Consider the following 26,773-nt stretch of genomic DNA (forward strand, 5'->3'; position numbering starts at 1 on the left):
AGTATTTTTGCAATCCTTCAGAATAAGGATCCCCAGTGCACCGCTGTGAGGCAGGCAAGAATAATTTTGTAATTCCGGGTCAAGTATTTTTTGCAATCCTTCAGAATAAGAGTTCCATTTGGTTTACCTTTAACATTAATAATTAGGGAAACGGAAAGTTTGCACAATTATCGATATATTGTATACTAGCTATTATACAAATCATAATTTGATAATATGTGACATGTTCAAGCCTAAATGGTCAACAATATTTTTGGTGTGTGTGTACTCATCATTTACCGCACTGTACACAATTTTCTGTACTTTGTGTCGAATGTAAAAGGGGGGATCCATTTTACTCTGGAGCCCCTATAGTTTCCAAATCCACAGAGTTTACTCCGGCCCAAAAGGCACACATTTAAATTTGTTCCACCTGAGCGAGTCTGACCACAAGTCAGAGACCACTATGATGACACACCAACTGGATTTGATGAATCGCGGGAAAAGAGCAGGAATATTTTTTGGGAAAAGCTATGTCTTCCAATGGTGCGACTGCTGTCAGCATCCAAATATTATCCAATTTGAATAAACGCTTGGAGGTAAGGATGACAGCAGTGGTTGTAGTCTACGGCGATACGGATATCACTTATTATTGACATCTACATAGCATATTGTGGTGAATCACACTGCTGCGCTCTCATTTAGCTCTCATCTAAATGTGTATTTGAATCCAATAATGGTTGAATTCAAGAAGTTTAAGCTGCCTATCAATCATTGTTTTTGAAACCAGCGGACAGTTTGCTCAATCTAATTCATGCTAATAAATAAAAAATCCATAGGCCTGATGGACACATGCTCAAGTTTGCACACTTTTGATAGACTTAAAGGGACAATCTGTAATTGTTACATCCATTGTTGAACTTATAAATGATATATAATGAATATATATCGATCTATCTATGTACAGTTCCAGTCAAAAGTTTGGACACACCTACTCATTCAAGGGTTTTTCTTTATTTAAAAAAATAAATAATCTACATTGGAGAATAATAGTGAAGACATCAAAACTATGAAATAACACACATGGTATCATCTAGTAACCAAAAAGTGTTAAACAAATCAAAATATATTTGAGATCCTTCAAAGTAGCCATCATTTGCCTTGATGACAGCTTTGCACACTCTTGGAATTCTCTCAACCATTTTTTAAATTTGACCTTTATTTAACTTGGCAAGTCAGTTAATAACACATTCTTATTTTCAATTAGAGCCTAGGGACACTGGGTTAACTGCATGTTCAGGGGCAGAAGGACAGATTTGCACCTTGTCAGCTCAGGGATTTGAACTTGCAACCTTCATGGTCACTAGTCCAACGCTCTAACCACTAGGCTACCCTGGCGCTTCATGAGGTAGTCACCTGGAATGCATTTCAATTAACAGGTGTGCCTTCTTAAAAGTTAATTTGTGGAATTTCTTTCTTTCTCAATGTGTTTGAGCCAATCAGTTGTGTTGTGACAAGGTATGGGTGGTATACAGAAGATAGCCCTATTTGGTAAAAGACCAAGTCCATATTATGGAAAGGACAGCTCAAATAAGCAAAGAGAAATGACAGTCCATCATTTCTTTAAGAAATGTAGGTCAGTCAATCCGGAAAATGTCAATAACTTTGAAAGTTTCTTCAAGTGCAGTCGCAAAAACCATCAAGCGCTATGCTGAAACTAGCTCTCATGAGGACCGCCACAGGAAAGGAAGACCCAGAGTTACCTCTGCTGCAGAGGATACATTCATTAGATTTACCAGCCTCAGGAATTGCAGCCCAAATAAATGCTTCACAGAGTCCAAGTAACAGACACATCTCAACATCATCTATTCAGAGGAGACTGCGTCAATCAGGCCTTCATGGTCGAATTGCTGCAAAGAAACCACTACTAAAGGACACAAAGAAGAAGAAGAAGAAGAAAGAAACGAGACATTATGAAATGGACATTAGAAATGGACATTAGACCGGTGGAAATCTGTCCTTTGGTCTGATGAGTCCAAAATTGAGACTTTTGGTTCCAACCGCTGTGTCTTTGTGAGATGCAGAGTAGGTGAACGGATGATCTCTGCATGTGTGGTTCCAACCGTGAAGCATGGAGGAAGAGGTGTAATGGTGTGGGGGTGCTTTGCTTGTTACACTGTCTGATTTATTTAGAATTCAAGGCACACTTAACCACCATGGCTACCACAGCATTCTGTAGCGATACGCCATCCCATCTGGTTTGGCTAAGTGGGACTATCATTTGTTTTTTAACAGGACAATGACCAAAAACACACCTCCATGCTGTGTAAGGGCTATTTGACCAAGAAGGAGAGTGATTGAGTGCTGCATCAGATGACCTGGCCTCCACAACCCAATTGAGATGGTTTGGGATGAGTTGGATCGCAGTGTGAAGGAAAAGCAGCCAACAAATTCTCAGAAAATGTGGGAACTCCTTCAAGACTGTTGGAAAAGCATTCCTCATGAAGCTGGTTGAGAGAATGCCAATAGTGTGCAAAGCTGTCATCAAGGCAAATGATGGCTACTTTGAATAATCTTAAATATATTTTGATTTGTTGAACACTTTTTTGGTTACTACATGATTCCATATGTTATTTCATCGGTTTAATGTCGTCACTATTACACTACAATGTAGAAAATAGTAAAAATAAAGAAAAACCCTGGAATGAATCAGTGTGTCCAAACTTTTGACTGGTACTGTATATAATTTTTCACATGTAAATAGCACTTTTCAGTAGTGCTGAAAGCATGCCATTCCATGAGCGCAGCATTTATTTTTCAACTCGAATCAATGAGCCCAATCAGTCCTCCATGACAACAAAAGCATAAACAAGAGACTAGGGCTGGCTAATAAGTCCTATTCTTGAAGATCAAGGGGTATAACATTTATTGGAACCTGAGCCCTAGGACCGTGCCCCAGGACTACCTGACATGAAGGCTCCTTGCTGTCCCCAGTCCACCTGACTGTGCTGCTGCTCCAGTTTCAACTGTTCTGCCTTATTATTATTCGACCATGCTGGTCATTTATGAACATTTGAACATCTTGGTCATGTTCTGTTATAATCTCTACCCGGCACAGCCAGAAGAGGACTGGCCACCCCACATAGCCCGGTTCCTCTCTAGGTTTCTTCCTAGGTTTTGGCCTTTCTAGGGAGTTTTTCCTAGCCACCGTGCTTTTACACCTGCATTGTTTGCTGTTTGGGGTTTTAGGCTGGGTTTCTGTACAGCACTTTGAGATATCAGCTGATGTACGAAGGGCTATATAAATAAATTTGATTTGATGTGATTTGATTGGAATGACTGGAATTCTGATAGACTTTGGTTTTAAATGTAAAGATATAATTTAATTATATTATTGTATGTAGTAGAAAGTGATGGGTTAGAAGAAGCCTACATATATGGCCAGCTATGTAAACATTAACATTGATTTATCCTGCAATAGATGTCATTCAATTGATAACATACCTTTTTGTCTTCTTCGAATGCCTGTTAATGGGAAAGTCATCTAAAAGTAACGGAATGTAATCAGATTAGGTTACTGAGTTTGGGTAATCCAAAAGTTACGTTACTGATTACAATTGTCTACAGGTAACTAGTAACTAACAGATAACTTTTATAAAGTAACCTACCCTACCCTGTTCAGGACTATAGCTTAATTACAAAACAATACATTAACTATTTTAGCTTACTCTTTGCTTCCAGTGTGAAACAAAATGCCATTGTATACCAGACCTGCAGTCTTGGCTTGCCCTGTAATGGAGGTGACACATTCCGACGATAAGCAGGTGATTAGGTGAGAAGCTAACTGCTTAAAATAAACAATGGAAACAACGTGATCAGTAGATGGAGTGTTGACTGACAGGCATACCTGTAGATGACCCACACTATCCTAATGATGAGAAGACTGCAGACTTCACACATTTATATCAGACAGCCTTACGTGTGTGTCATCATCCTTATGATTACCTCATCTCTGTACCCCACACATCCAATTATCTGTAAGGTCCCTCAGTCGAGTAGTGAATTTCAACCACAGAATTTAACCACAAAGACCATGGCGGTTATCCAATGCCTCGCAAAGGGCACCTATCTATTGGTAGATGGGTAATACGAAGAAAAAAAAGCAGACATTGAATATGCCTAAATTATGTTTGGATAGTGTATCAATACACCCAGTCACTTCAAAGATACAGGCGTCCTTCCTAACTCAGTTGCCAGAGAGGAAGGAAACCGCTCAAGGGATTTGACCATGAGGACAACAGTGATTTTAAAACAGTTACAGAGTTTAATGGCTGTGATGGGAGAAAACTGAGGATGGATCAACAACATTGTAGTTACTCCACAATACTAAACAAAATGTCAGAGCGAAAAGAATGAAGCCTCTACAGAATACATATTTTCCAAAACATGCATCCTGTTTGCAATAAGGTACTAAAGTAAAACTGCAAAGAAATTGGCAAAGAAATGAACTTTTTGTCCTGAATACAACGCATTCTGTTTGGGGCAAATCCAACAGAGTACCACTCGTCATATTTTCAAGCATGGTGGTGGCTGCATCATCTTATGGATATGCTCATCATCGGCAAGGACTAAGGAGTTGTTTTTCTGGGATAAAAATAAACGGAATAGAGATATGCACAGGCAACATCCTAGAGGGAAAACCTGGTTCAGTCTGCTTTCAACAGGGAGACAAATGCACCTTTCAGCAGGACAATAACCTAAAACACAAGACCAAATCTACACTGGAGTTGCATACCAAGATGAGATTGACATGTCCTGTGTGGCCTAGTTAGTTTTGACCTAAAATCGGCTTGAAGAACTATGGCAAGACTTTTAAATGGCTGTCTAGCAATGATCAACAACCAGCTTGACAGAGCTTGAAAAATAATAAATGTTGTACAATCCAGGCGTGCAACGCTTAGAGACTTACTCCAAAAGAAACACAACTCTCACCTCTGCCAAAGGTGATTCTTAACACCTATTTTCCGACACTGAGCAGATGTCAGGTCTTGCTGAGCACAAACTTCAACTACATTCTGTGGAACTTCCGGCGCGCATGTTTACTGTGAACACGGAGGCTGTATCCCCTTTATGTTACAGTTTTAACAGTGGCCAAGTAGGCTGCTGAGGCTATTTGATCAGAATGTATACCTACCGTCAAAAACAATGGAGAAAAATGCGTCCCATGAAATCCTGACATGGATGTTAAATGTTAACATTAGCAGCAAATGTGTGGTGTTCAATGTAGGCCTACATTCCATGAGACTTTTGAAATAAAAAACTAAACATGCACGGCTTTACATTTAGTGGTTTATCCACCTGTACATTAGACAATGTGACTGAAAATGTTGTGTTTGATGCAAGAAACCACTTTACAAAATAAAATTGCACTATCATTCCCATAGCATTATTGGCTACTTAGCTTATTCAAGACAGTCTCAAAGTACAACACTGCCTGCCCCCTTTACGACATAATAGAACTGGACATAACTGGACTTCAAAGATGGCTAGAAATGCACAGGCTTTGTGCTCTTGTAGGAAGCAACCACTCCCCCATTGTTAACTAGATATTAGCTATAACTAGGTTAATAACTCACTAACTAGCAAAGAATATGAACAAAAAATGCACACTTGGGAACATGCAGCTCTCGCTTTGATATAGAATTTAAAATAAATAAATGCACATCTTCTTGTGACCGCTCGTGCTATAAACACAGCAGTTCAAAGTGAATGGCTATTTGCATATAGGCCTACTGCAGCTCTGATTGGCTATGGCTCGCTGGTCCGTGTAGAGTAGGTGGATGAGTCATGCCTGTCAATGCAATATAATCCTACTCCAATGCTGCTCTGCCTACAAGAAAATATTTGGCAGTTAGTCTTGCATACGAAGTCTTGCATAGTTCATTTTCTTTCAGTATGTTACATTGAAAGTGGCTATTATTGCGTTGACTCGAGCACAATTCCAACAGTAGAGTGAAATGTTGATAGTGTTAAGTAAAGAAGTGGAAAACTCTATAAAGTTAAGTGGAGTTCAATAGTGTGCGTCTCTGCTCAGGCTGATATTTCTTCTCCATTAGAGGGAGCATTGCTCAGCGGCTTGAATACCTTTCTGAATCAAGATATAGTACATTTTTATATATATATATATAAAAAATGTACTATATATATATATATATATAAAAAAAAATACAAATAAAAAATCTCACACTTTGACTTTAAATTAAATCCATTTTAATCCTAAATTTGTAACTAAATGTTGATAAAGTCAAGGGGTGTGTATACATCCGGGAAGGCACTGTACATCAAATCAAGTGTAGTACATAAGATCATGCGCATCAAAGTACAATTTAAATTAAAAAGGACAGATAAACATTTTTAAAAAGTTTTCAAAAGAGGGGTTGGGTAGACGATATGAACCCACCTAACTGAAACCATTTCATTGTTGCATCATAAAAATATACAGTACTCTTTGGGTAATGCTAAACAAAACACAATGTCCAAATAAATACATAAATCGCAACATTTTCAAAGCAAAAGTTGCAACCTTCATATAAAGATACAGGTAAACGGCACATTCTACGCAACCATCCCAACCTGTAACATCAGAGATTCTCTCTAACATCAAGATCTTCATTCTTACTTGCTCACGTACCCGAAACAAGAACAATGGTGGAGGGCAGGATGAACAATGCAACACAACTTCAACATGACGAAGTAAACGAAAGGTTTTCATCAACCAGATCTTATGAGGTATAACAATATCCTTGAGTATCTACACATACATGTGAATGTCAGTAAATAGCAAAACACATTCATATAACTAATAATAACAATAATAGATTTGCTTTATATAGCTAGTGTTTCTAATACAGAAGCTTTACATTTTTAAAATTTAAAATTTTAAAAACAGGCAGCTGGCAGTTCATGGGAGATGGTCTTCCACAGACAGATAATGATCCCGTTCAATAAAGGAGTAGCTTGAGCGGTGGTGGCGTCGATGGTACAGCCAGGGAGGGAGAAACATCAGACAGGCCAGGAGCTTTTCATCAGGCACTTCTGTCTTTGAAGTTCAAAGCTACGGCTCTGTATAGGCTGGGACATCCACCACCGAAAGTGTAACACCCACCTGGGTCATCCTTTGGCAGCTATAAGAGCCTTAAGAGATCACCACACCTCGGCAGTTATCCTATGAGGCGAGCCTCTGTCATCCCCTAACAGCATAGTCCCCACCCTTCCAGAAACAGGGGAAGGTGGATCAAACATCCGGTACATCATTCAAATGTAGAATTACCAGCTAGCTAGACAAGCTAAGTAAAGACTTGCCATCGTCAGTCCTATAAAACAAATATTGTAGCTCAACAGGTTATCAAATGCCCGAAAAATAAAAATGTAATTGAACACAAGAAAATACCAATAGAAAATAACAAAGATAGGCACAAGTCTCAAAGTTAAAGTACTTCTAGAACAACGTGACAGTGACCCTATTTTCAGATCAAGTCAAAATGAAAGAAAATACAGGACAAATTATAATACGCAAATTCATACAGTACCAGTCAAGTTTGGACACAACTACTCATTCAAGGGTTTTTCTTTATTTTTTACTATTTTCTACATTGTAGAATAATAGCGAAGACATCAAAAATATGAAATAACACATATGGAATCATGTAGTAACCAAAAAAATAAAAGTGTTAAACAAAAAATATATTTTATATCTGAGATACTTAAAAGTAGCCACCCTTTGCCTTGATGACAGCTTTGCACACTCTTGGCATTCTCTCAACCAGCTTCATAAGGTAGTCACCTGGAATTCATTTCAATTAACAGGTGTGCCTTGTTGAAAGTTAATTTATGGAATTACTTTCCTTCTTAATGCGTTTGAGCCAATCAGCTGTGTTGTGACAAAATACAGCTCTATTTGGTAAAATAAGTCAATATTATGGCAAGAACAGCTCAAATAAGCAAAGAGAAATGATAGGCCATCATTACTTCAAGACATGAAGGTCAGTTAATCCGGAACATTTCACAAACGCTGAAAGTTTATTCAAGTGCAGTCAGAAAAACCATCAAGCACTATGATGAAACTGGCTCTCATGAGGAACGCCACAGGAAAGGATGACCTAGAGTTACCTCTGCTGCAGAGGATACGTTTCTTAGAGTTACCAGCCTCAGAAATAGCTTCACAGAGTTCAAGTAATAGTCACATCTAAACATCAACTGTTCAGAGGAGACTGAGTGAATTAGGCCTTCACAGTTGAATTGCTGCAAAGAAAGCACTACTAAAATGACACCAATAAGAAGAGGAGACTTGCTTGGGTCAAGAAACACAAGCAATTAGACCGGTGGAAATCTGTCCTTTGGTCTGATGAGTCCAAATTTGAGATTTTTGGTTCTAACCACCGTGTCTTTGTGAGACGCAGACTAGTTGAACAGATGATCTCTGCATGTATGTTTCCCACCATGAAGCATGGAGGAGGAGGTGTGATGTGTGGGGGTGCTTTGCTGGTGACACTGATTTATTTAGAATTCAAGGCACACTTAACCAGCATGGCTACCACGGCATTCTGCAGTGATACGCCAACCCATCTGGTTTGCGCATAGAGGGACCATAATTTGTTTTTCAACAGGACAATGACCCAATACACCTTCAGGCTGTGTAAGGGCTATTTGACTAAGGAGAGTGATGGAGTGCTACATCAGATGACCTGGCCTCCACAATCACCCAATCTGAACCCAATTGAGATGGTTTTGGATGTGTTGGACCACAGAGTGAAGGAAAAGCAGCCAACAAGTGCTCAGCATATGTGGGAACTCCTTCAAGCTTGTTGGAAAAGCATTCTAGAGCTCTTTGAGAGAATGCCAAGAGTGTGCAAAGCTGTCAAAGAAAAGGGGTGGCTACATTGAAGAATCTCAAATATAAAATATATTTGGATTTGTTTAACACTCTTTTTGGTTACCACATGATTCCATATGTGTTATTTCATAGTTTTGATGTCTTCACTATTATTCTACAATGTAGAAAATAGTACAAATAAAAACAGTGGAATGAGTAGGTGTGTCCAAACTTGTTACAGGTACTGTATGTACATAATTAATCTAGACAAAGTGACAACATTGAAACAACCCACATGAAAAACATTTACGTAACTGAAAGGATTGATGCACATCTGGATCTGTCAGGTGCAGACGACCGTGAACTACTACAGAGAGGTCAGAGACTAGCACAAGCCTTAGTCCTGCTCCTGTGTCATCACAGCAATGCCCACCTGGGCATGTCGGATGGTGCGTCCATGGAGCTTGTACCCATCATGCTTCACCACAGCAACGGTGCCAGGCTCCCATCCCTCAGCAGGAGTGTGGCACACTATCTCGTGCTGGTAAGGGTCGTATTTAGCCCCAACAGGGCTCATCTTCATAAGGCCGTGCTTTGTAAAGACCCCCTGCAGTCTGTCCTTGATCTGGGCAAGTCTCTGGTCCTCCTCCACCTGCAGGTTTCCTGGCGTCTGCTTTAACAGGTCAGCTACCTCCACCAGGTCACGGCAGAAACTCTGGATCCCTGTAGGAGTGGAGCGGTAGGGAAGAGGGATTACAACTGCACAAAGTAGAAGGACCAAACTCGGTATGGGTCGGAGATGTCAGGGTAGGAGGAGAAAAAACAACATCTCACCAAACAGCTTGGCGTCTTGAACAAACTTCTGAGTTCTTCTTCGAACGTTGTCAGAATCAGCCAGGACTCTTTTGTATCTTTCCTAGAATACAATACAGCTTCCGTGAAAAAAATTAAATATAAATATTTATATATACACAGATTCAGATGTTGGACGCACTAAACAACATCTCAAACTCATTCCACAGAGGGCTGAGTGTCTGCGAATCTTTGCTCTTCCCTTGTGCTTGATTGATGAAATAAAGTCACTAATTAATAAGTAACTCTTCACCTGGTTGTCTAGGTCTTCATTGAAAGGAAAACCCCCAAACCTGCAGACACTAAGCCAGGGATCTTCAACTAGATTCAGCCGAGGGACACCAGTTGGGGGAAGCCTGCACTAGGCCCTCCATGGAATGAGATGGACACCCCTGCACTGAACCATTCACACCAACTATGGTGCGTTTTCCCCTCCACTTTCCTCCTAAATTCGCATTAACGTCACCAACACTGCTGCGGTCATTCTCTGAGGCAATATGTTGTTCAACGTGGCTGGAGAGGACGCAGTAATGAGAGAAAAATCATACACCATTGGAGAAACAATATGATAAAGGCAAAACATTAGGTTAAGCTTTTCATCTTATAGGATGAATCATGAAAGGTGCTTGGCCACGTTTCATTCAGTCCACCCCATTTACTACGTGAGAAAATGCAAAAACCCGGCACCTGTCGTCACTCCACGCAAAAAATGCTGACCATCATGACGCTTGCTGCTTAAGGTTCTCTTTCCATCTGATTAAAGAGATGCAGTCCAGACAGACTAGGCCTTGTTATAGGAAACTTTCTGAAAGGACATAGAGAATTAGCAAACTCATACCCACCTAAAAGGACCTGTCAATCAAATCCACCTGCAGTGCATCTCACTCAGACATTAGCCAATTACATTTCTCCTTTTCCAAAAATGGATTAAGAACCTTATGCTACAGAAAGTATTTGAAGCTATCAAAAACATGTCTACATTATAGTATAATGCTAAATAAATGTAGCCTATCATAGAAACTGACACGCAAAGTTTAGAGGGAGGTATAGAGACAGCTGTGATACAGGCTTTATGAAGATGAAATTGCCAACCATTACAAAATAGAAAAGCATGCAACCTGTCCATAGCCCAACGATCAGCCGTTGATCCACAGCCCAACGATCAGCCGTTGATCCACAGCCCAACGATCAGCCGTTGATCCACAGCCCAACGATCAGCCGTTGATCCACAGCCCAACGATCAGCCGTTGATCCACAGCCCAACGACCAGCCGTTGATCCACAGCCCAACGGTCAGCCGTTGATCCACAGCCCAACGATCAGCCGTTGATCCACAGCCCAACGATCAGCCGTTGATCCATGTTTGTGAAGCAATGGGTGGTTATGTTGACACTACATTTTTAATTAGAGTAGAGTGCTTTATCTTAATCTGTGCTACCACTTATTGATAAGGGTCAAATCTGGCAGATACAGTGGGGCAAAAAAGTATTTAGTCAGCCACCAATTGTGCAAGTTCTCCCACTTAAAAAGATGAGAGAGGCCTGTAATTTTCATCATAGGTACACTTCAACTATGACAGACGAAATGAGAAGAAAAAAAATCCAGAAAATCACTTTGTAGGATTTTTTATGAATTTATTTGCAAATTATGGTGGAAAATAAGTATTTGGTCACCTACAAACAAGCAAGATTTCTGGCTCTCACAAACATGTAACTTCTTCTTTAAGAGGCTCCTCTGTCCTCCACTCGTTACCTGTATTAATGGCACCTATTTGAACTTGTTATCAGTATAAAAGACAGTATAAAAGACACCTGTCCACAACCTCAAACAGTCACACTCCAAACTCCACTATGGCCAAGACCAAAGAGCTGTCAAAGGACACCATGATGAAAATTACAGGCCTCTCATCTTTTTTTAAGTGGGAGAACTTGCACTGTATTTACTCGGCCTATAGCACAGATTCACTTTAGCAGACTATATAATACATATATATACACAGTTGAAGAAGTCGGAAGTTTACACACACCTTAGCCAAATACATTTAAACTCAGTTTTTCACAATTCCTGACATTTAATTCAAGTAAAAATTCCGTCTTAGGTCATTTAGGATCACCACTTTATTTTAAGAACGTAAAATGTCAGAATTATAGCAGAGAGAATGATTTATTTCAGCTTTTATTTATTTCATCACATTCCCAGTGGGTCAGAAGTGTACATACACTCAATTAGTATTTGGTAGCATTGCCTTTAAATTGTTTAACTAAGGTCAAACATTTCAGGTAGCCTTCCACAAGCTTTCCACAATAAGTTGGGTGAATTTTGGCCCATTCCCCCTGACAGAGCTGGTGTAACGGTGTCAGGTTGGTAGGCCTCCTTGCTCGCACACGCTTTTTCAGTTCAGTCCACACATTTTCTATAGGATTGAGGTCAGGGCTTTGTGATGGCCACTCCAATACCTTGACTTTGTTGTCCTCAAGCCATTTTGACACAACTTTGAAAGTATGCTTGGGGTCATTGTCCATTTGGAAGACCTATTTGCAACCAAGCTTTAACTTCCTGACTGATGTCTTGAGATGTTGCTTCAATACATCCACATAATTTTCCTGCCTCATGATGCCATCTATTTTGTGAAGTGCACCAGTCCCTCCTGCAGCAAAGCAGCCCCACAACATGATGCTGCCACCTCCGTCCTTCAAAATTGGGATGGTGTTCTTCTGCTTGCAAGCCTCCCCCTTTTTCCTCCAAACATAACGATGGTCATTATGGCCAAACAGTTCTATTTTCGTTTCATCAGACCAGAGGACATTTCTCCAAAAAGTACAATCTTTGTCCCAATGTGCAGTTGCAAACTGTAGTCTGGCTTTTTAATGGCGGTTTTGGAGCAGTAGCTTGTTCCTTGCTGAGCGGCCATTCAGGTTATGTCGATATAGGACTCGTTTTACTGTGGATATAGATACTTCTGTACCTGTTTCCTCCAGCATCTTCACAAGGTCCTTTGCTGTTGTTCTGGGATTGATTTGGACTTTTTGCACCACAGTACATTCATCTCTAGGAGACAGAACGTGTCTCCTTCCTGAGCGGTATGAAGGCTGCGTGGTCCCATGGTGTTTATACTTGCGTACTATTGTTTGTACAGATGAATGTGGTAACTTCAGACATTTGGAAATTGCTCCCAAGTATAAACCAGACTTGTGGAGACTTGTGGAGGTCTACAATTGGTTTTCTGAGGTTTTGGCTGATTTATTTTAATTTTCCCATGATGTCAAGCAAATAGGCACTGAGTTTGAAGGTTGGCCTTGAAATACATCCACAGGTACACCTCCAACTGACTCAAATGATGTCAATAAGCCTATCAGAATCTTCTAAAGCCATGACATAATTTTTAGAAATTTTCCAAGCTGTTTAAAGGCACAATCAACTAAGCGCATGTAAACTTCTGCCCCACTGGAATTGTGATAGTGAATTTTACCTGAAATAATCTGTCTGTAAACAATTGCTGGAAAATGACTTGTGTCATGCACAAAGTAGATGTCCTAACCGACTTGCCAAAACTATAGTTTGATCACAAGAAATTTGTGGAGTGGTTGAAAAACGAGTTTTAATGACTCCAATCTATGTGCATGTAAACTTCCGACTTCAACTGTAGTTTGAAACTTATTTCAAGCCATTTTTAAAAACTATATATAGCCTACCAGGCATAGAAGCATAGATCGATCCTCTGACTTGCTAGCGTTGGCAATGAACTGGCGGGGAAGTTTGAATGGCGAGAACGCCGTGATCCCATTGGCTAAACTTTGATACATTGCAAATGTAAAAAACTGGCAGAGAGAAATTTATTATTTTATTCACACAAATAATCCACAGACCTGTCAGTGTCAGTGCGCGTTCTTTTGGTCAACAGCTTATTTTCGCATGCGAAAAGACGCAAAAATTCAACCTGTATAAATAATTGACAGATTGAGGCAGGACGATATTTTGCAATTGGTGTGAACGACACCATAAACAAGACGTGCTCATATAAATATTTTTACAGACTAATTGTTCGGACAAAAAGAACGGACTTTGTGAGAAAGGGCCTCTCACCATTGAGGCTCTTACCGTGAGCTCCCTGACCTGCTCCTCCAGCTTGCTGGCTCTCATCTCCAGCAGTCTCACACTGGTCCCCGCATGGCTGGAGTCATCTGTGGTGTCATCACCATGGCAATCATCACCTGTTCCCCACTGCTTTGCTGCTGTGCTGTAGAGGCCAATCACGGCGCTGGAATGCAAAATATGGAAGAGAAGGAAATGTTCAGAATATCGGCCTCTATATATATATTTTTTAAACTTTGTGCCGTAATATTATTAGTAGCAATCAGGGCAAACCCGTAAAAACCCTTAATGTATGTTCCACCATCATGTGAAGGAATTAGCTGTTCAAACTATTTCCTTCTGAACATTTGACTCCTTAAAAATCCTACTTAATGTGGCTTTGCGCCAACATACCACTTCTGTGGGATTTGTAACAGAGCTCAGGCTATAACCACTAACTAACTCAGGATCCCTTAAACCTTGTTCTTTGAGAGGAATGACAGTAAAATATTTTGACAGAGTGGGTGTTTTTTTTGTTGTTTTTTTTTTCACCTTTATTTAACCAGGTAGGCTAGTTGAGAACAAGTTCTCATTTGCAACTGCGACCTGGCCAAGATAAAGCATAGCAGTGTGAACAGACAACACAGAGTTACACATGGAGTAAACAATTAGCAAGTCAATAACACAGTAGACAAAAATGGGCAGTCTATATACAATGTGTGCAAAAGGCATGAGGAGGTAGGCGAATAATACAATTTTGCAGATTAACACTGGAGTGATAAATGATCAGATGGGCATGTACAGGTAGAGATATTGGTGTGCAAAAGAGCAGAAAAGTAAATAAATAAAAACAGTATAAAAACAGTATGGGAATGAGGTAGGTGAAAAAGGGTGAGCTATTTACCTATAGACTATGTACAGCTGCAGCGATCGGTTAGCTGCTCGGATAGCTGATGTTTGAAGTTGGAGAGGGAGATAAAAGTCTCCAACTTCAGCGATTTTTGCAATTCGTTCCAGTCACAGGCAGCAGAGTACTGGAACGAAAGGCGGCCAAATGAGGTGTTGGCTTTAGGGATGATCAGTGAGATACACCTGCTGGAGCGCGTGCTACGGATGGGTGTTGCCATCGTGACCAGTGAACTGAGATAAGGCGGAGCTTTACCTAGCATGGACTTGTAGATGACCTGGAGCCAGTGGGTCTGGCGACGAATATGTAGTGAGGGCCAGCCGACTAGAGCATACAAGTCGCAGTGGTGGGTGGTATAAGGTGCTTTATTGACAAAACGGATGGCACTGTGATAGACTGCATCCAGTTTGCTGAGTAGAGTGTTGGAAGCCATTTTGTAGATGACATCGCCGAAGTCGAGGATCGGTAGGATAGTCAGTTTTACTAGGGTAAGCTTGGCAGCGTGAGTGAAGGAGGCTTTGTTGCGGAATAGAAAGCCGACTCTGGATTTGATTTTTGATTGGAGATGTTTGATGTGAGTCTGGAAGGAGAGTTTGCAGTCTAGCCAGACACCTAGGTACTTATAGATGTCCACATATTCAAGGTTGGAACCATCCAGGGTGGTGATGCTAGTCGGGCATGCGGGTGCAGGCAGCGATCGGTTGAAAAGCATGCATTTGGTTTTACTCGCGTTTAAGAGCAGTTGGAGGCCACGGAAGGAGTGCTGTATGGCATTGAAGCTCGTTTGAGGTTTGATAGCACAGTGTCCAATGACGGGCCGAAAGTATATAGAATGGTGTCGTCTGCGTAGAGGTGGATCAGGGAATCGCCCGCAGCAAGAGCAACATCATTGATATATACAGAGAAAAGAGTCGGCCCGAGAATTGAACCCTGTGGCACCCCCATAGAGACTGCCAGAGGACCGGACAGCATGCCCTCTGATTTGACACACTGAACTCTGTCTGCAAAGTAATTGGTGAACCAGGCAAGGCAGTCATCCGAAAAACCGAGGCTGTTGAGTCTGCTGATAAGAATTTGGTGATTGACAGAGTCGAAAGCCTTGGCGAGGTCGATGAAGACGGCTGCACAGTACTGTCTTTTATCGATGGCGGTTATGATATCATTTAGTACCTTGAGTGTGGCTGAGGTGCACCCGTGACCGGCTCGGAAACCAGATTGGTACGGTGGGATTCGAGATGGTCAGTGACCTGTTTGTTGACTTGGCTTTCGAAGACCTTAGATAGGCAGGGCAGGATGGATATAGGTCTATAGCAGTTTGGGTCCAGGGTGTCTCCCCCTTTGAAGAGGGGGATGACTGCGGCAGCTTTTCAATCCTTAGGGATCTCAGACGATATGAAAGAGAGGTTGAACAGGCTGGTAATAGGGGTTGCGACAATGGCGGCAGATAGTTTCAGAAATAGCAGGTCCAGATTGTCAAGCCCAGCTGATTTGTACGGGTCCAGGTTTTGCAGCTCTTTCAGAACATCTGCTATCTGGATTTGGGTAAAGGAGAACCTGGAGAGGCTTGGGTGAGGAACTACGGGGGGGGGCGGAGCTGTTGGCCGAGGTTGGAGTAGCCAGGCGGAAGGCATGGCCAGCCGTTGAGAAGTGCTTATTGAAGTTTTCGATAATCATGGATTTATCGGTGGAGACCGTGTAAACATAGAAGTGTAAACTAGAGCAGTACCAATAAGTTCTTCATGCTTATCTAACACTCTCTTATTCTAGTTCAAATAAACAGTTTAAAACAATAGATTCTAGATACAAGGATTGCCGTCTATGCAGTGCTATGAGAGGCGCTATGAGGCGCTATGAGGCGCTATGAGAGACGCTATGAGAGGCGCTATGAGAGGCGCTATGAGAGGCGCTATGAGGCGCTATGAGAGGTGCTATGAGAGGTGCTATGAGAGGAGCTATGAGAGGTGCTATGAGAGGTGCTATGAGAGGTGCTATGAGAGGCGCTATGAGAGGCGCTATGAGAGGCGCTATGAGAGGCGCTATGAGAGGCGCTATGAGAGGCGCTATGAGAGGCGCTATGAGAGGCGCTATGAGAGGCGCTATGAGAGGCGCTATGAGAGGCGCTATGAGAGGCGCTATGAGAGGCGCTATGAGAGGCGCTATGAGAGGCGCTATGAGAGGCGCTATGAGAGGCGCTATGAGAGGCGCTATGAGAGGTGCTATGAGAGGCATGATGTTTCAGCTCGCTAAATCAGTGGTAGCTAGCTAGTTAATGATAACAAGCTATCTAGTACTTAAACCAGTATCTGGGCAGAGGAAGAGACAATGAATATGACAAGTCTCGTGTCTGGCTCAGTTAGCTACCATTAATTTTCACAGACAGCACTGCAAGCATTATGTCATAATATGTTTTGTTACTCACCAAATATGGAGTTTCGCTGAGCAACTATAGTAATTTACTGCGGCCACACCCAGTATGTACTATACAGACAACTGGTAACTGACAAAAAACGAGGTCAAATTATGATGTCACTGATCTTAAAATCAGAAAGTCGGTGCCTTAGAAAGATGCCCGAGTTTCTGACTTGGAATTCCGAGTTGGATGAACGCTCAACGTGATTTCCCCCTCAGTCTTTTCTGAGTTGCCAGTTGTCTTGAACACACCGAAGTTGGAGATTTCCGAGCTGTTTTAAAGCAGCAATAATATCTGATATGATTGTACCACTGTAAATTGAGAAATACGGACAGGAATTGTAACAGTTTCTTGTTGTAATCAACTCAAAGTTCTGTCAAAGCCACCACACAATTTGTTGATGTTTAAAAAATAAATAGTTTAAATGTAAGCCTAAAATATTATCAGGTTATTAGCCTACAGCTTAGTGAAAATTACATTCGTTTTGGCATACCTTTGACTGAAAGATGTCAGCCAGCTTGTTGGCCCTTTCCCCAACCCTTGCACCTGACTATCAGGGAGGTTGTGGTTGTTTTTACTTGATGATAACCCACTTAATGTGGTGACACAGGGAACATATCTGATTCAATATTTCATCACTGGTTTCCTCACGTATAAAAGTGGTGTATAATACTTTAGCAGACCATAAATATATATATTTATTTATTTGTTTACTTTGTGCCATAATATTATTAGTAGTAATCAGGGCAAGCATATATATATATATATATTGACTTGACTTTTTCAACAATTAGTTACAAATTTAGGATTAAAATGGATTTAATTTAAAGTCAAAGTGTGAGATTTTTTATATATATATATATATATATATATAGCAAATGATGCATTCATGGTGTAAAGTACTTTAACTAATGTTTTTGAATTTCACTTTAATGTACTACTTAATATGAGTCTAACCCTAATCCTATTTTACCTCCTTCTATTTGAGACAGGGACTAATAGTTCTTATACCCAACCCAAACCAAAGGCTCTCTTTACCTGGACAATTGGAGACCAATCACATTGTTGGCAACTGACCTTAAGTTCCTAGCTCATGTCGATGCAAATAGGCTGAAAAAAGGGCCTTGATGATATAAATCAGTGACTCAATCAACCTTCATTAAAAAGGAAGGATTATTCATAACCATATACGATTGGATTAGATATTTTATGATGGCTTCATATTGCTTTTATATATTTTTAAGGCTTTTGACACTTTAGTGCTAAATAAAAATGTGTTCTCTTTAGTTTTGGTGTTCGGGACGGTTTTCTGTAAAGTGATACGGATGATGTATATGATATTAGCAGTTTGGTGCCTATGACCACTGGAACATCCCCTTGTTTCTCTATTGTTAGAGGAATTAGACAGGGTTGTCCAATCTCCCCTCTTATTTATTTTAGCCAGGGATTTACTAGCCGTATTTCTTAACAAATCTTGAGAATTTAAAAAGGGATCCATATTTTTGGTAAAGATATAGATCAGATATCTCCAATCCAAAATTAAATCTAGAATCGGACTCCTTCACTCACGCTGCCAAACATACCTTCGTAAAACTGACTATCCTACAGATCTTCGACTTTGGCGATGTCATTTACAAAATAGCATCCAACACTACTCAGCAAACTGGATGCAGTCTATCACAGTGCCATCCGTTTTGTCACCAAAGCCCCATATACCACCCACCACTGCGACCTGTATGCTCTCGTCGGCTGGCCCTCGCCACATATTTGTAGCCAGACCCACTGGCTCCAGGTCATCTATGAGTCTATGCTAGGTAAAGCGCTGCCTTATCTCAGCTTACTGGTCACAATAACAACACCCACCCGTAGCACGTGCTCCAGCAGGTATATCTCACTGGTCATCCCCAAAGCCAACACCTCCTTTGGCCGCCTTTCCTTCCAGTTCGCTGCTGCCAATGACTGGAACGAATGTCAAAAATCACTGAAGTTGGAGACACATCTCCCTCACTAATTTTAAACATCAGCTATCTGAGCTGCTAACCGATCGCTGCAGCTGTACACAGCCAATCTGTAAATAGCCCATCCAATCTACCCAACTCATCCCCATAGTTTTAATTTACTTTTTTTGCACACCAATATTTCTACATGCACATCATCATCTGCACATCCATCACTCCAGTGTTAATTTGCTGAATTGTAATTACTTCGCTACTGTGGCCTATTTATTGCCTTACCTCCTCACACCATTTGCACACACTGTATATAGACTTTTTTCTATTGTGTTATTGACTGTACGTTTGTTTATTCCATGTGTAACTCTGTTGTTGTTTGTGCACTGCTTTGCTTTATCTTGGCCAGGTCGCAGTTGTAAATGAGAACTTGTTCTCAACTGGCTGGTTAAATAAAGGTGAAATAAAATAAAAAATAAATATGTGATTTGTTAGACAACACGGGGGAGTTTCTGCCATTTGATGAGTTCATTGGTAAATTTCAGGGTAATATTACTCAAGAGAGAATATATGAAGGTTTACAAAGCAATTCCACTTCCTATACTTGGACTTATTAACACTTTATTATATTATGAGGTTGTTCCCACTTTCCAAGTTCACAAAACGAATGACTTGAACCTTTTGGACAGAAAAAAAATTCAACAATAAGTGGATGCAATTGTCAATTAATGAAGTAATTTTGGTGATAATAATGAAATGTATTGCTATGGAAGTGACCAACCCATGCTATGGTCAAAAGCAACTACCTTTACCCTTAATTGTCCAGTTAACCCAAAAGTTAAAGAAATGCATTTTAAAATAATATCTACCCTGTTTATGATTTCTTGCACAAAAGGTTCCATTTTGACAAAATGCCTTGTGTTTTTTGTTCCTCTGACTCAGAATCTATAGAGCATTTTTATTTTCATGCCACCATCCTAGTAAACTATGGATTGAAATTCATGAATGGTTGTGTATAAAATCTCAAAATGTACCTATGTTTACATTTGATGATGTTGAAAGGCATTATGCTTATCCTTGTAATTCCTTGTCCTTGTAAATCATTATCATTTTCTTAAGCAGTATTATTATTTTAATATTTCATTTTTCATTGTATTCACATGAATGTCCCTGTATTGATGTGTAATAATGGTATTATTGTTGGAGAAAAAATATATATAAATCTCTCTCGTTAGCGACAGCTAGCTAGCACGCGGCGTCACCAACGACTGCTGTGTACCGGAGTCCTCCCTAGGATTAGCTGGCTAAGCTAGCAAACAGTGTCCTCCGCTCCCGCCTACCGAACATCTTCCCTCAATGTCGCTAACAGAACTGCAGGAAAACATTGCCCCACAGGCGGAGGACACTACCGGTGTGTACTAGCTACTGTTGTCGCCCCGGCTTCTTCTTCTGTGGGGTTTATCGGCTGTTGGCATCCAACGTTATGGTGCATTGCCACCATCTACAGTACTGTACGGAAGCGCCCCTGCCTTACAAATGTACCAATAGAAGTATAAAGATGGGTTCCTGCAGATGTAGGCTGGACAATAGAACGAGTCAAAATTCACCCAATGGCAAAAGAACATTGGCTAAGATGGAACACTGGCGCGAGCCCATAACAAATTAATGGAATGGAACGTTCTGTGTTGACTGGAGTGACGCTTAAAATTTCATTGAGCCTGAATTTTCCGTGTTATTTCTTACATTAGTACCCCAGGTCATCTTAGGTTCGAGAAGAACTACTGAATATAAGATCAGCGTCAACTCACCATCAGTACGACCAAGAATATGATTTTCGCGACACGGATCCTGTGTTCTGCTTTTCAAACAGGACAACGGAATGGATCTCATGCGGCGACCCAAAAAACCGACTCCGAAAAAGAGGGAAACGAGGCGGTCTTCTGGTCAGACTCCGGAGACGGGCACATCGTGCACCACTCCCTAGCATTCTTCTCGCCAATGTCCAGTCTCTTGACAACAAGGTTGATGAAATCCGAGCAAGGGTAGCATTCCAGAGGGACACCAGAGACTGTAACGTTCTTTGCTTCACGGAAACATGGCTCACTGGAGAGACGCTATCGGAGGCGGTGCAGCCAGCGGGTTTCTCCACGCATCGCGCCGACAGAAACAAACATCTTTCTGGCAAGAAGAGGGGCGCGGGCGTATGCCTTATGGCTAACGAGACATGGTGTGATGAAAGAAACATACAGGAACTCAAATCCTTCTGTTCACCTGATTTAGAATTCCTCACAATCAAATGTCGACCACATCTACCAAGAGAATTCTCTTCGATTATAATCACAGCCGTATATATCCCCCCCCCCAAGCAGACACATCGATGGCTCTGAAATAACTTTATTTGACTCTTTGCAAACTGGAATCCATATATCCGGTCCGGAGGCTGCATTCATTGTAGCTGGGGATTTTAACAAGGCGAATCTGAAAACAAGACTCCCTAAATTTTATCAGCATATCGATTGCACAACCAGGGGTGGAAAAACCTTGGATCATTGTTACTCTAACTTCCGCGACGCATATAAGGCCCTGCCCCGCCCTCCTTCGGAAAAAGCTGACCACGACTCCATTTTGTTGATCCCTGCCTACAGACAGAAACTAAAAAAAGAAGCTCCCACGCTGAGGTCTGTCCAACGCTGGTCCGACCAAGCTGACTCCACACTCCAAGACTGCTTCCATCACGTGGACTGGGATATGTTTTGTATTGCGTCAGACAACAACATTGACGAATACGCTGATTCGGTGTGCGAGTTCATTAGAACGTGCGTTGAATATGTCGTTCCCATAGCAACGATTAAAACATTCCCTAACCAGAAACCGTGGATTTATGGCAGCATTCGCGTGAAACTGAAAGCGCGAACCACTGCTTTTAATCAGGGCAAGGTGACTGGTAACATGACCGAATACAAACAGTGCAGCACTCCTTCCGTGGCCTCCAACTGCTCCTAAACGCGAGTAAAACCAAATGCATGCTTTTCAACCGATCGCTGCCTGCACCCGCATGCCCGACTAGCATCACCACCCTGGATGGTTCCAACCTTGAATATGTGGACATCTATAAGTACCTAGGTGTCTGGCTAGACTGCAAACTCTCCTTCCAGACTCACATCAAACATCTCCAATCAAAAATCAAATCCAGAGTCGGCTTTCTATTCCGCAACAAAGCCTCCTTCACTCACGCTGCCAAGCTTACCCTAGTAAAACTGACTATCCTACCGATCCTCGACTTCGGCGATGTCATCTACAAAATGGCTTCCAACACTCTACTCAGCAAACTGGATGCAGTCTATCACAGTGCCATCCGTTTTGTCACTAAAGCACCTTATACCACCCACCACTGCGACTTGTATGCTCTAGTCGGCTGGCCCTCACTACATATTCGTCGCCAGACCCACTGGCTCCAGGTCATCTACAAGTCCATGCTAGGTAAAGCTCCGCCTTATCTCAGTTCACTGGTCACGATGGCAACACCCATCCGCAGCACGCGCTCCAGCAGGTGTATCTCACTGATCATCCCTAAAGCCAACACCTCATTTGGCCGCCTTTCGTTCCAGTACTCTGCTGCCTGTGACTGGAACGAATTGCAAAAATCGCTGAAGTTGGAGACTTTTATCTCCCTCACCAACTTCAAACATCAGCTATCCGAGCAGCTAACCGATCGCTGCAGCTGTACATAGTCTATTGGTAAATAGCTCACCCTTTTTCACCTACCTCATTCCCATACTGTTTTTATACTGTTTTTATTTATTTACTTTTCTGCTCTTTTGCACACCAATATCTCTACCTGTACATGCCCATCTGATCATTTATCACCAGTGTTAATCTGCAAAATTGTATTATTCGCCTACCTCCTCATGCCTTTTGCACACATTGTATATAGACTGCCCATTTTTTTCTACTGTGTTATTGACTTGCTAAATTGTTTACTCCATGTGTAACTCTGTGTTGTCTGTTCACACTGCTATGCTTTATCTTGGCCAGGTCGCAGTTGCAAATGAGAACTTGTTCTCAACTAGCCTACCTGGTTAAATAAAGGTGAAATAAAAAAATAAATAAAAAATTCCCTCCGCAAGGCTATCAAACAAGCTAAACGTCAGTACAGAGACAAAGTAGAATCTCAATTCAACGGCTCAGACACAAGAGGCATGTGGCAGGGTCTACAGTCAATCACGGACTACAAGAAGAAAACCAGCCCAGTCACGGACCAGGATGTCTTGCTCCCAGGCAGACTAAATAACTTTTTGCCCGCTTTGAGGACAATACAGTGCCACTGACACGGCCTGCAACGAAAACATGCAGACTCTCCTTCACTGCAGCCGAGGTGAGTAAGACATTTAAACGTGTTAACCCTCGCAAGGCTGCAGGCCCAGACGGCATCCCCAGCCGCGCCCTCAGAGCATGCGCAGACCAGCTGGCCGGTGTGTTTACGGACATATTCAATCAATCCCTATACCAGTCTGCTGTTCCCACATGCTTCAAGAGGGCCACCATTGTTCCTGTTCCCAAGAAAGCTAAAGTAACTGAGCTAAACGACTACCGCCCTGTAGCACTCACTTCCGTCATCATGAAGTGCTTTGAGAGACCATATCACCTTCACCCTACCTGACACCCTAGACCCACTCCAATTTGCTTACCGCCCAAATAGGTCCACAGACGATGCAATCTCAACCACACTGCACACTGCCCTAACCCATCTGGACAAGAGGAATACCTATGTGAGAATGCTGTTCATCGACTACAGCTCGGCATTCAACACCATAGTACCCTCCAAGCTCGTCATCAAGCTCGAGACCCTGGGTCTCGACCCCGCCCTGTGCAATGGGTACTGGACTTCCTGACGGGCCGCCCCTAGGTGGTGAGGGTAGGCAACAACATCTCCACCCCGCTGATCCTCAACACTGGGGCCCCACAAGGGTGCGTTCTGAGCCCTCTCCTGTACTCCCTGTTCACCCACGACTGCGTGGCCACGCACGCCTCCAACTCAATCATCAAGTTTGCGGACGACACGACAGTGGTAGGCTTGATTACCAACAACGACGAGACGGCCTACAGGGAGGAGGTGAGGGCCCTCGGAGTGTGGTGTCAGGAAAATAACCTCACACTCAACGTCAACAAAAATAAGGAGATGATTGTGGATTTCAGGAAACAGCAGAGGGAACACCCCCCTATCCACATCGATGGAACAGTAGTGGAGAGGGTAGTAAGTTTTAAGTTCCTAAGCATACACATCACAGACAAACTGAATTGGTCCACTCACACAGACAGCATCATGAAGAAGGCGCAGCAGCGCCTCTTCAACCTCAGGAGGCTGAAGAAATTCGGCTTGTCACCAAAAGCACTCACAAACTTCTACAGATGCACAATCGAGAGCATCCTGGCGGGCTGTATCACCGCCTGGTACGGCAACTGCTCCGCCCACAACCGTAAGGCTCTCCAGAGGGTAGTGAGGTCTGCACAACGCATCACCGGGGGCAAACTACCTGCCCTCCAGGACACCTACACCACCCGATGTTACAGGAAGGCCATAAAGATCATCAAGGACAACAACCACCCAAGCCACTGCCTGTTCACCCCGCTATCATCCAGAAGGCGAGGTCAGTACAGGTGCATCAAAGCTGGGACCGAGAGACTGAAAAACAGCTTCTATCTCAAGGCCATCAGACTGTTAAATAGTCACCACTAACATTGAGTGGCTGCTGCCAACACACTGACACAACTCCAGCCACTTTAATAATGGGAATTGATGGGGAATTATGTAAAATATATCACTAGCCACTTTAAACAATGCTACCTTATATAATGTTACATACCCTACATTATTCATCTCATATGCATACGTATACACTGTACTCTATATCATCTACTGCATCCTTATGTAATACATGTATCTATCACCTGCCACTTTAACTATGCCACTTTGTTTACATACTCATCTCATATGTATATACTGTACTCGATACCATTTACTGTATCTTGCCTATGCTGCTCTGTACCATCACTCATTCATATATCCTTATGTACATATTCTTTATCCCCTTACACTGTGTATAAGACAGTAGTTTTGGAATTGTTAGTTAGATTACTTGTTGGTTATTAGTGCATTGTCGGAACTAGAAGCACAAGCATTTCGCTACACTCGCATTAACATCTGCTAACCATGTATGTGTATGTGACAAATAACATTTGATTTGGGACGACAGAGTTCCATGAGTAATTTTGTGTTGTTTACATTATAACTACCAACGCGGGCAGGTCTCATTGCCAACAATAGCAAAGCAGGCATTGTGACGTAGTACAAATAGGCTGGAATAGAACGTTCGGAAGTGCTCAATAGAACGAACAGGAGGCTGAAAAATGACCTAAAATAAGGCATGTTTTCGTGATTACTTCAAAACTACGGAAAGCAGCTGGGACATGTGATAATATTACGAAACTGGTCTAATCGGCTGATGAAATGAACTAGTTTTCATCAGAAAAAAAAAGCATTGTTAAAAATGTAATGTGTCCAGCCTAGGATCGCCCCGAATTGCGGGCTGCAGTTCCACCCTTCTCGAATAAAGCGTGTATAGGTCAGAAATAATCTGTAGACACAACTCCGCTACATCTCTATTTGTCTGATCACCACACCAAACGAGTACTTTGGGAAAACGGACCCCCCTTTGTATATTCAAGGTCAGAATACGTGCTTAACTAGGGTCTGCGTTCCCCCCTAGCTAACGTTAGCAAACGGAAAGCTAACTAGCTAACGCTGGCTAGTTTGTTGAAAGTGTTGTCTTTACTTTAACGTTTACATTTTAAATGGATAGAGGAGGTGCTATATGTTGCTAATACACACCTGCAATCATTCGACAAGAGGAGTTGTAATCTGCCGACGCAGTTCAGATTTTTCCGAGCCGAGAAAAAACAGCGTATAGCCATATTTTTTAGATTCCGTTCAAATTCACTGCAGCGGAAGTTTAGGCCAGCCAACTGGTCACTAGTTACTACAGCCACAAAATCCCAAACCCCGCCTATTTCTACAATTTATTCATTTATATTTTAAATATAAATTGATAAACACTGATAACCTTAAATGGAGACCAAAACATTCGTTTTCATACATTTTTACGATATTTTGGCTGTGCAATCTGGAGGAAACCCAGCCGTTCGAGTCTTCTTCCTCTTCTGTTAGGCTTTATGGCGGAGTGCAAACCCGATGGTGCATTACCGCCACCTGATGGATTGGGGTATGGTGGCGACTAGGTTCTTACTGTTTATATTCTAGTTATGAAAAGTATTAACGCTTTGAGGATGTCTTCTTCAGACTGTTGGACATAAGAGGCTCTGGAGCACTCCAGCATTTTCCCCTTTGCTGGTTAAATCTCGAGTCGATTGTTCATTTATACCTCAGTGGAGGTTGCCCTTGTCCTGCCTCTTCTTCTCTGGGGTTTATTGGCAGATTACACAACCTATAATATGTATTGCCAACAGCTACTGTAAAAGGGCAGTGAACTTGAACAATAAAACATCCATTGTGGGAAAGATGACATACCACAAACACCAAAATCGACATCAAATACAAAACTCATCCCACTCTTTCAGTCCAAAACACAGCTCGGGAGCCTGCGAGGTCGGAAGTATTCCTTGCAAGGCATCTACTGTGAAGTCATGAATCCCCCCAAAAACATTCACTCAGTGATG

At 41.9% G+C, this 26,773-nt stretch overlaps 1 protein-coding gene across 5 annotated transcripts; it reads right to left on the reverse strand.

Moving 5' to 3' along the window:
• Positions 1-6,232: 6,232 nt before the first annotated feature.
• Positions 6,233-26,289, reverse strand: grpel2 (GrpE-like 2, mitochondrial). Of its 5 annotated transcripts, none has more exons than XM_052529422.1 (4): positions 26,194-26,289; positions 13,801-13,960; positions 9,686-9,767; positions 6,233-9,574 (listed from the first exon to the last, which is right to left on the reverse strand). In XM_052529422.1, the coding sequence occupies exons 2-4, from the start codon at positions 13,840-13,842 to the stop codon at positions 9,249-9,251; spliced, it is 450 nt and encodes a 149-aa protein (XP_052385382.1). In that variant the 5' UTR covers positions 13,843-13,960; positions 26,194-26,289; the 3' UTR covers positions 6,233-9,248. The 5 variants fall into 5 exon arrangements, 2 of the variants coding, with proteins under 2 accessions (XP_052385382.1, XP_052385381.1); XM_052529421.1 differs by lacking the exon at positions 26,194-26,289 and adding an exon at positions 25,929-26,096; XR_008147211.1 differs by lacking the exon at positions 26,194-26,289 and having other exon boundaries at positions 9,507-9,574; positions 10,822-13,944.
• Positions 26,290-26,773: the final 484 nt, after the last annotated feature.

Source organism: Oncorhynchus keta, chromosome 11 (assembly GCF_023373465.1).
Source record: "Oncorhynchus keta strain PuntledgeMale-10-30-2019 chromosome 11, Oket_V2, whole genome shotgun sequence".
Classification (NCBI taxonomy): Eukaryota; Metazoa; Chordata; class Actinopteri; order Salmoniformes; family Salmonidae; genus Oncorhynchus; species Oncorhynchus keta.

Coding starts and splice junctions, on each gene's coding strand:
- grpel2 (XM_052529421.1), bottom strand. CDS start 26,011: ATGGCTATACGCTGTTTTTTCTCGGCTCGGAAAAATCTGAACTGCGTC. Junction 13,961..25,928: donor CTCTTGTCGAATGATTGCAG/GTGTGTATTAGC, acceptor TTTGCATTCCAG/CGCCGTGATTGGCCTCTACA. Junction 9,768..13,800: donor AGCAGGTCAGGGAGCTCACG/GTAAGAGCCTCA, acceptor ATTGTATTCTAG/GAAAGATACAAAAGAGTCCT.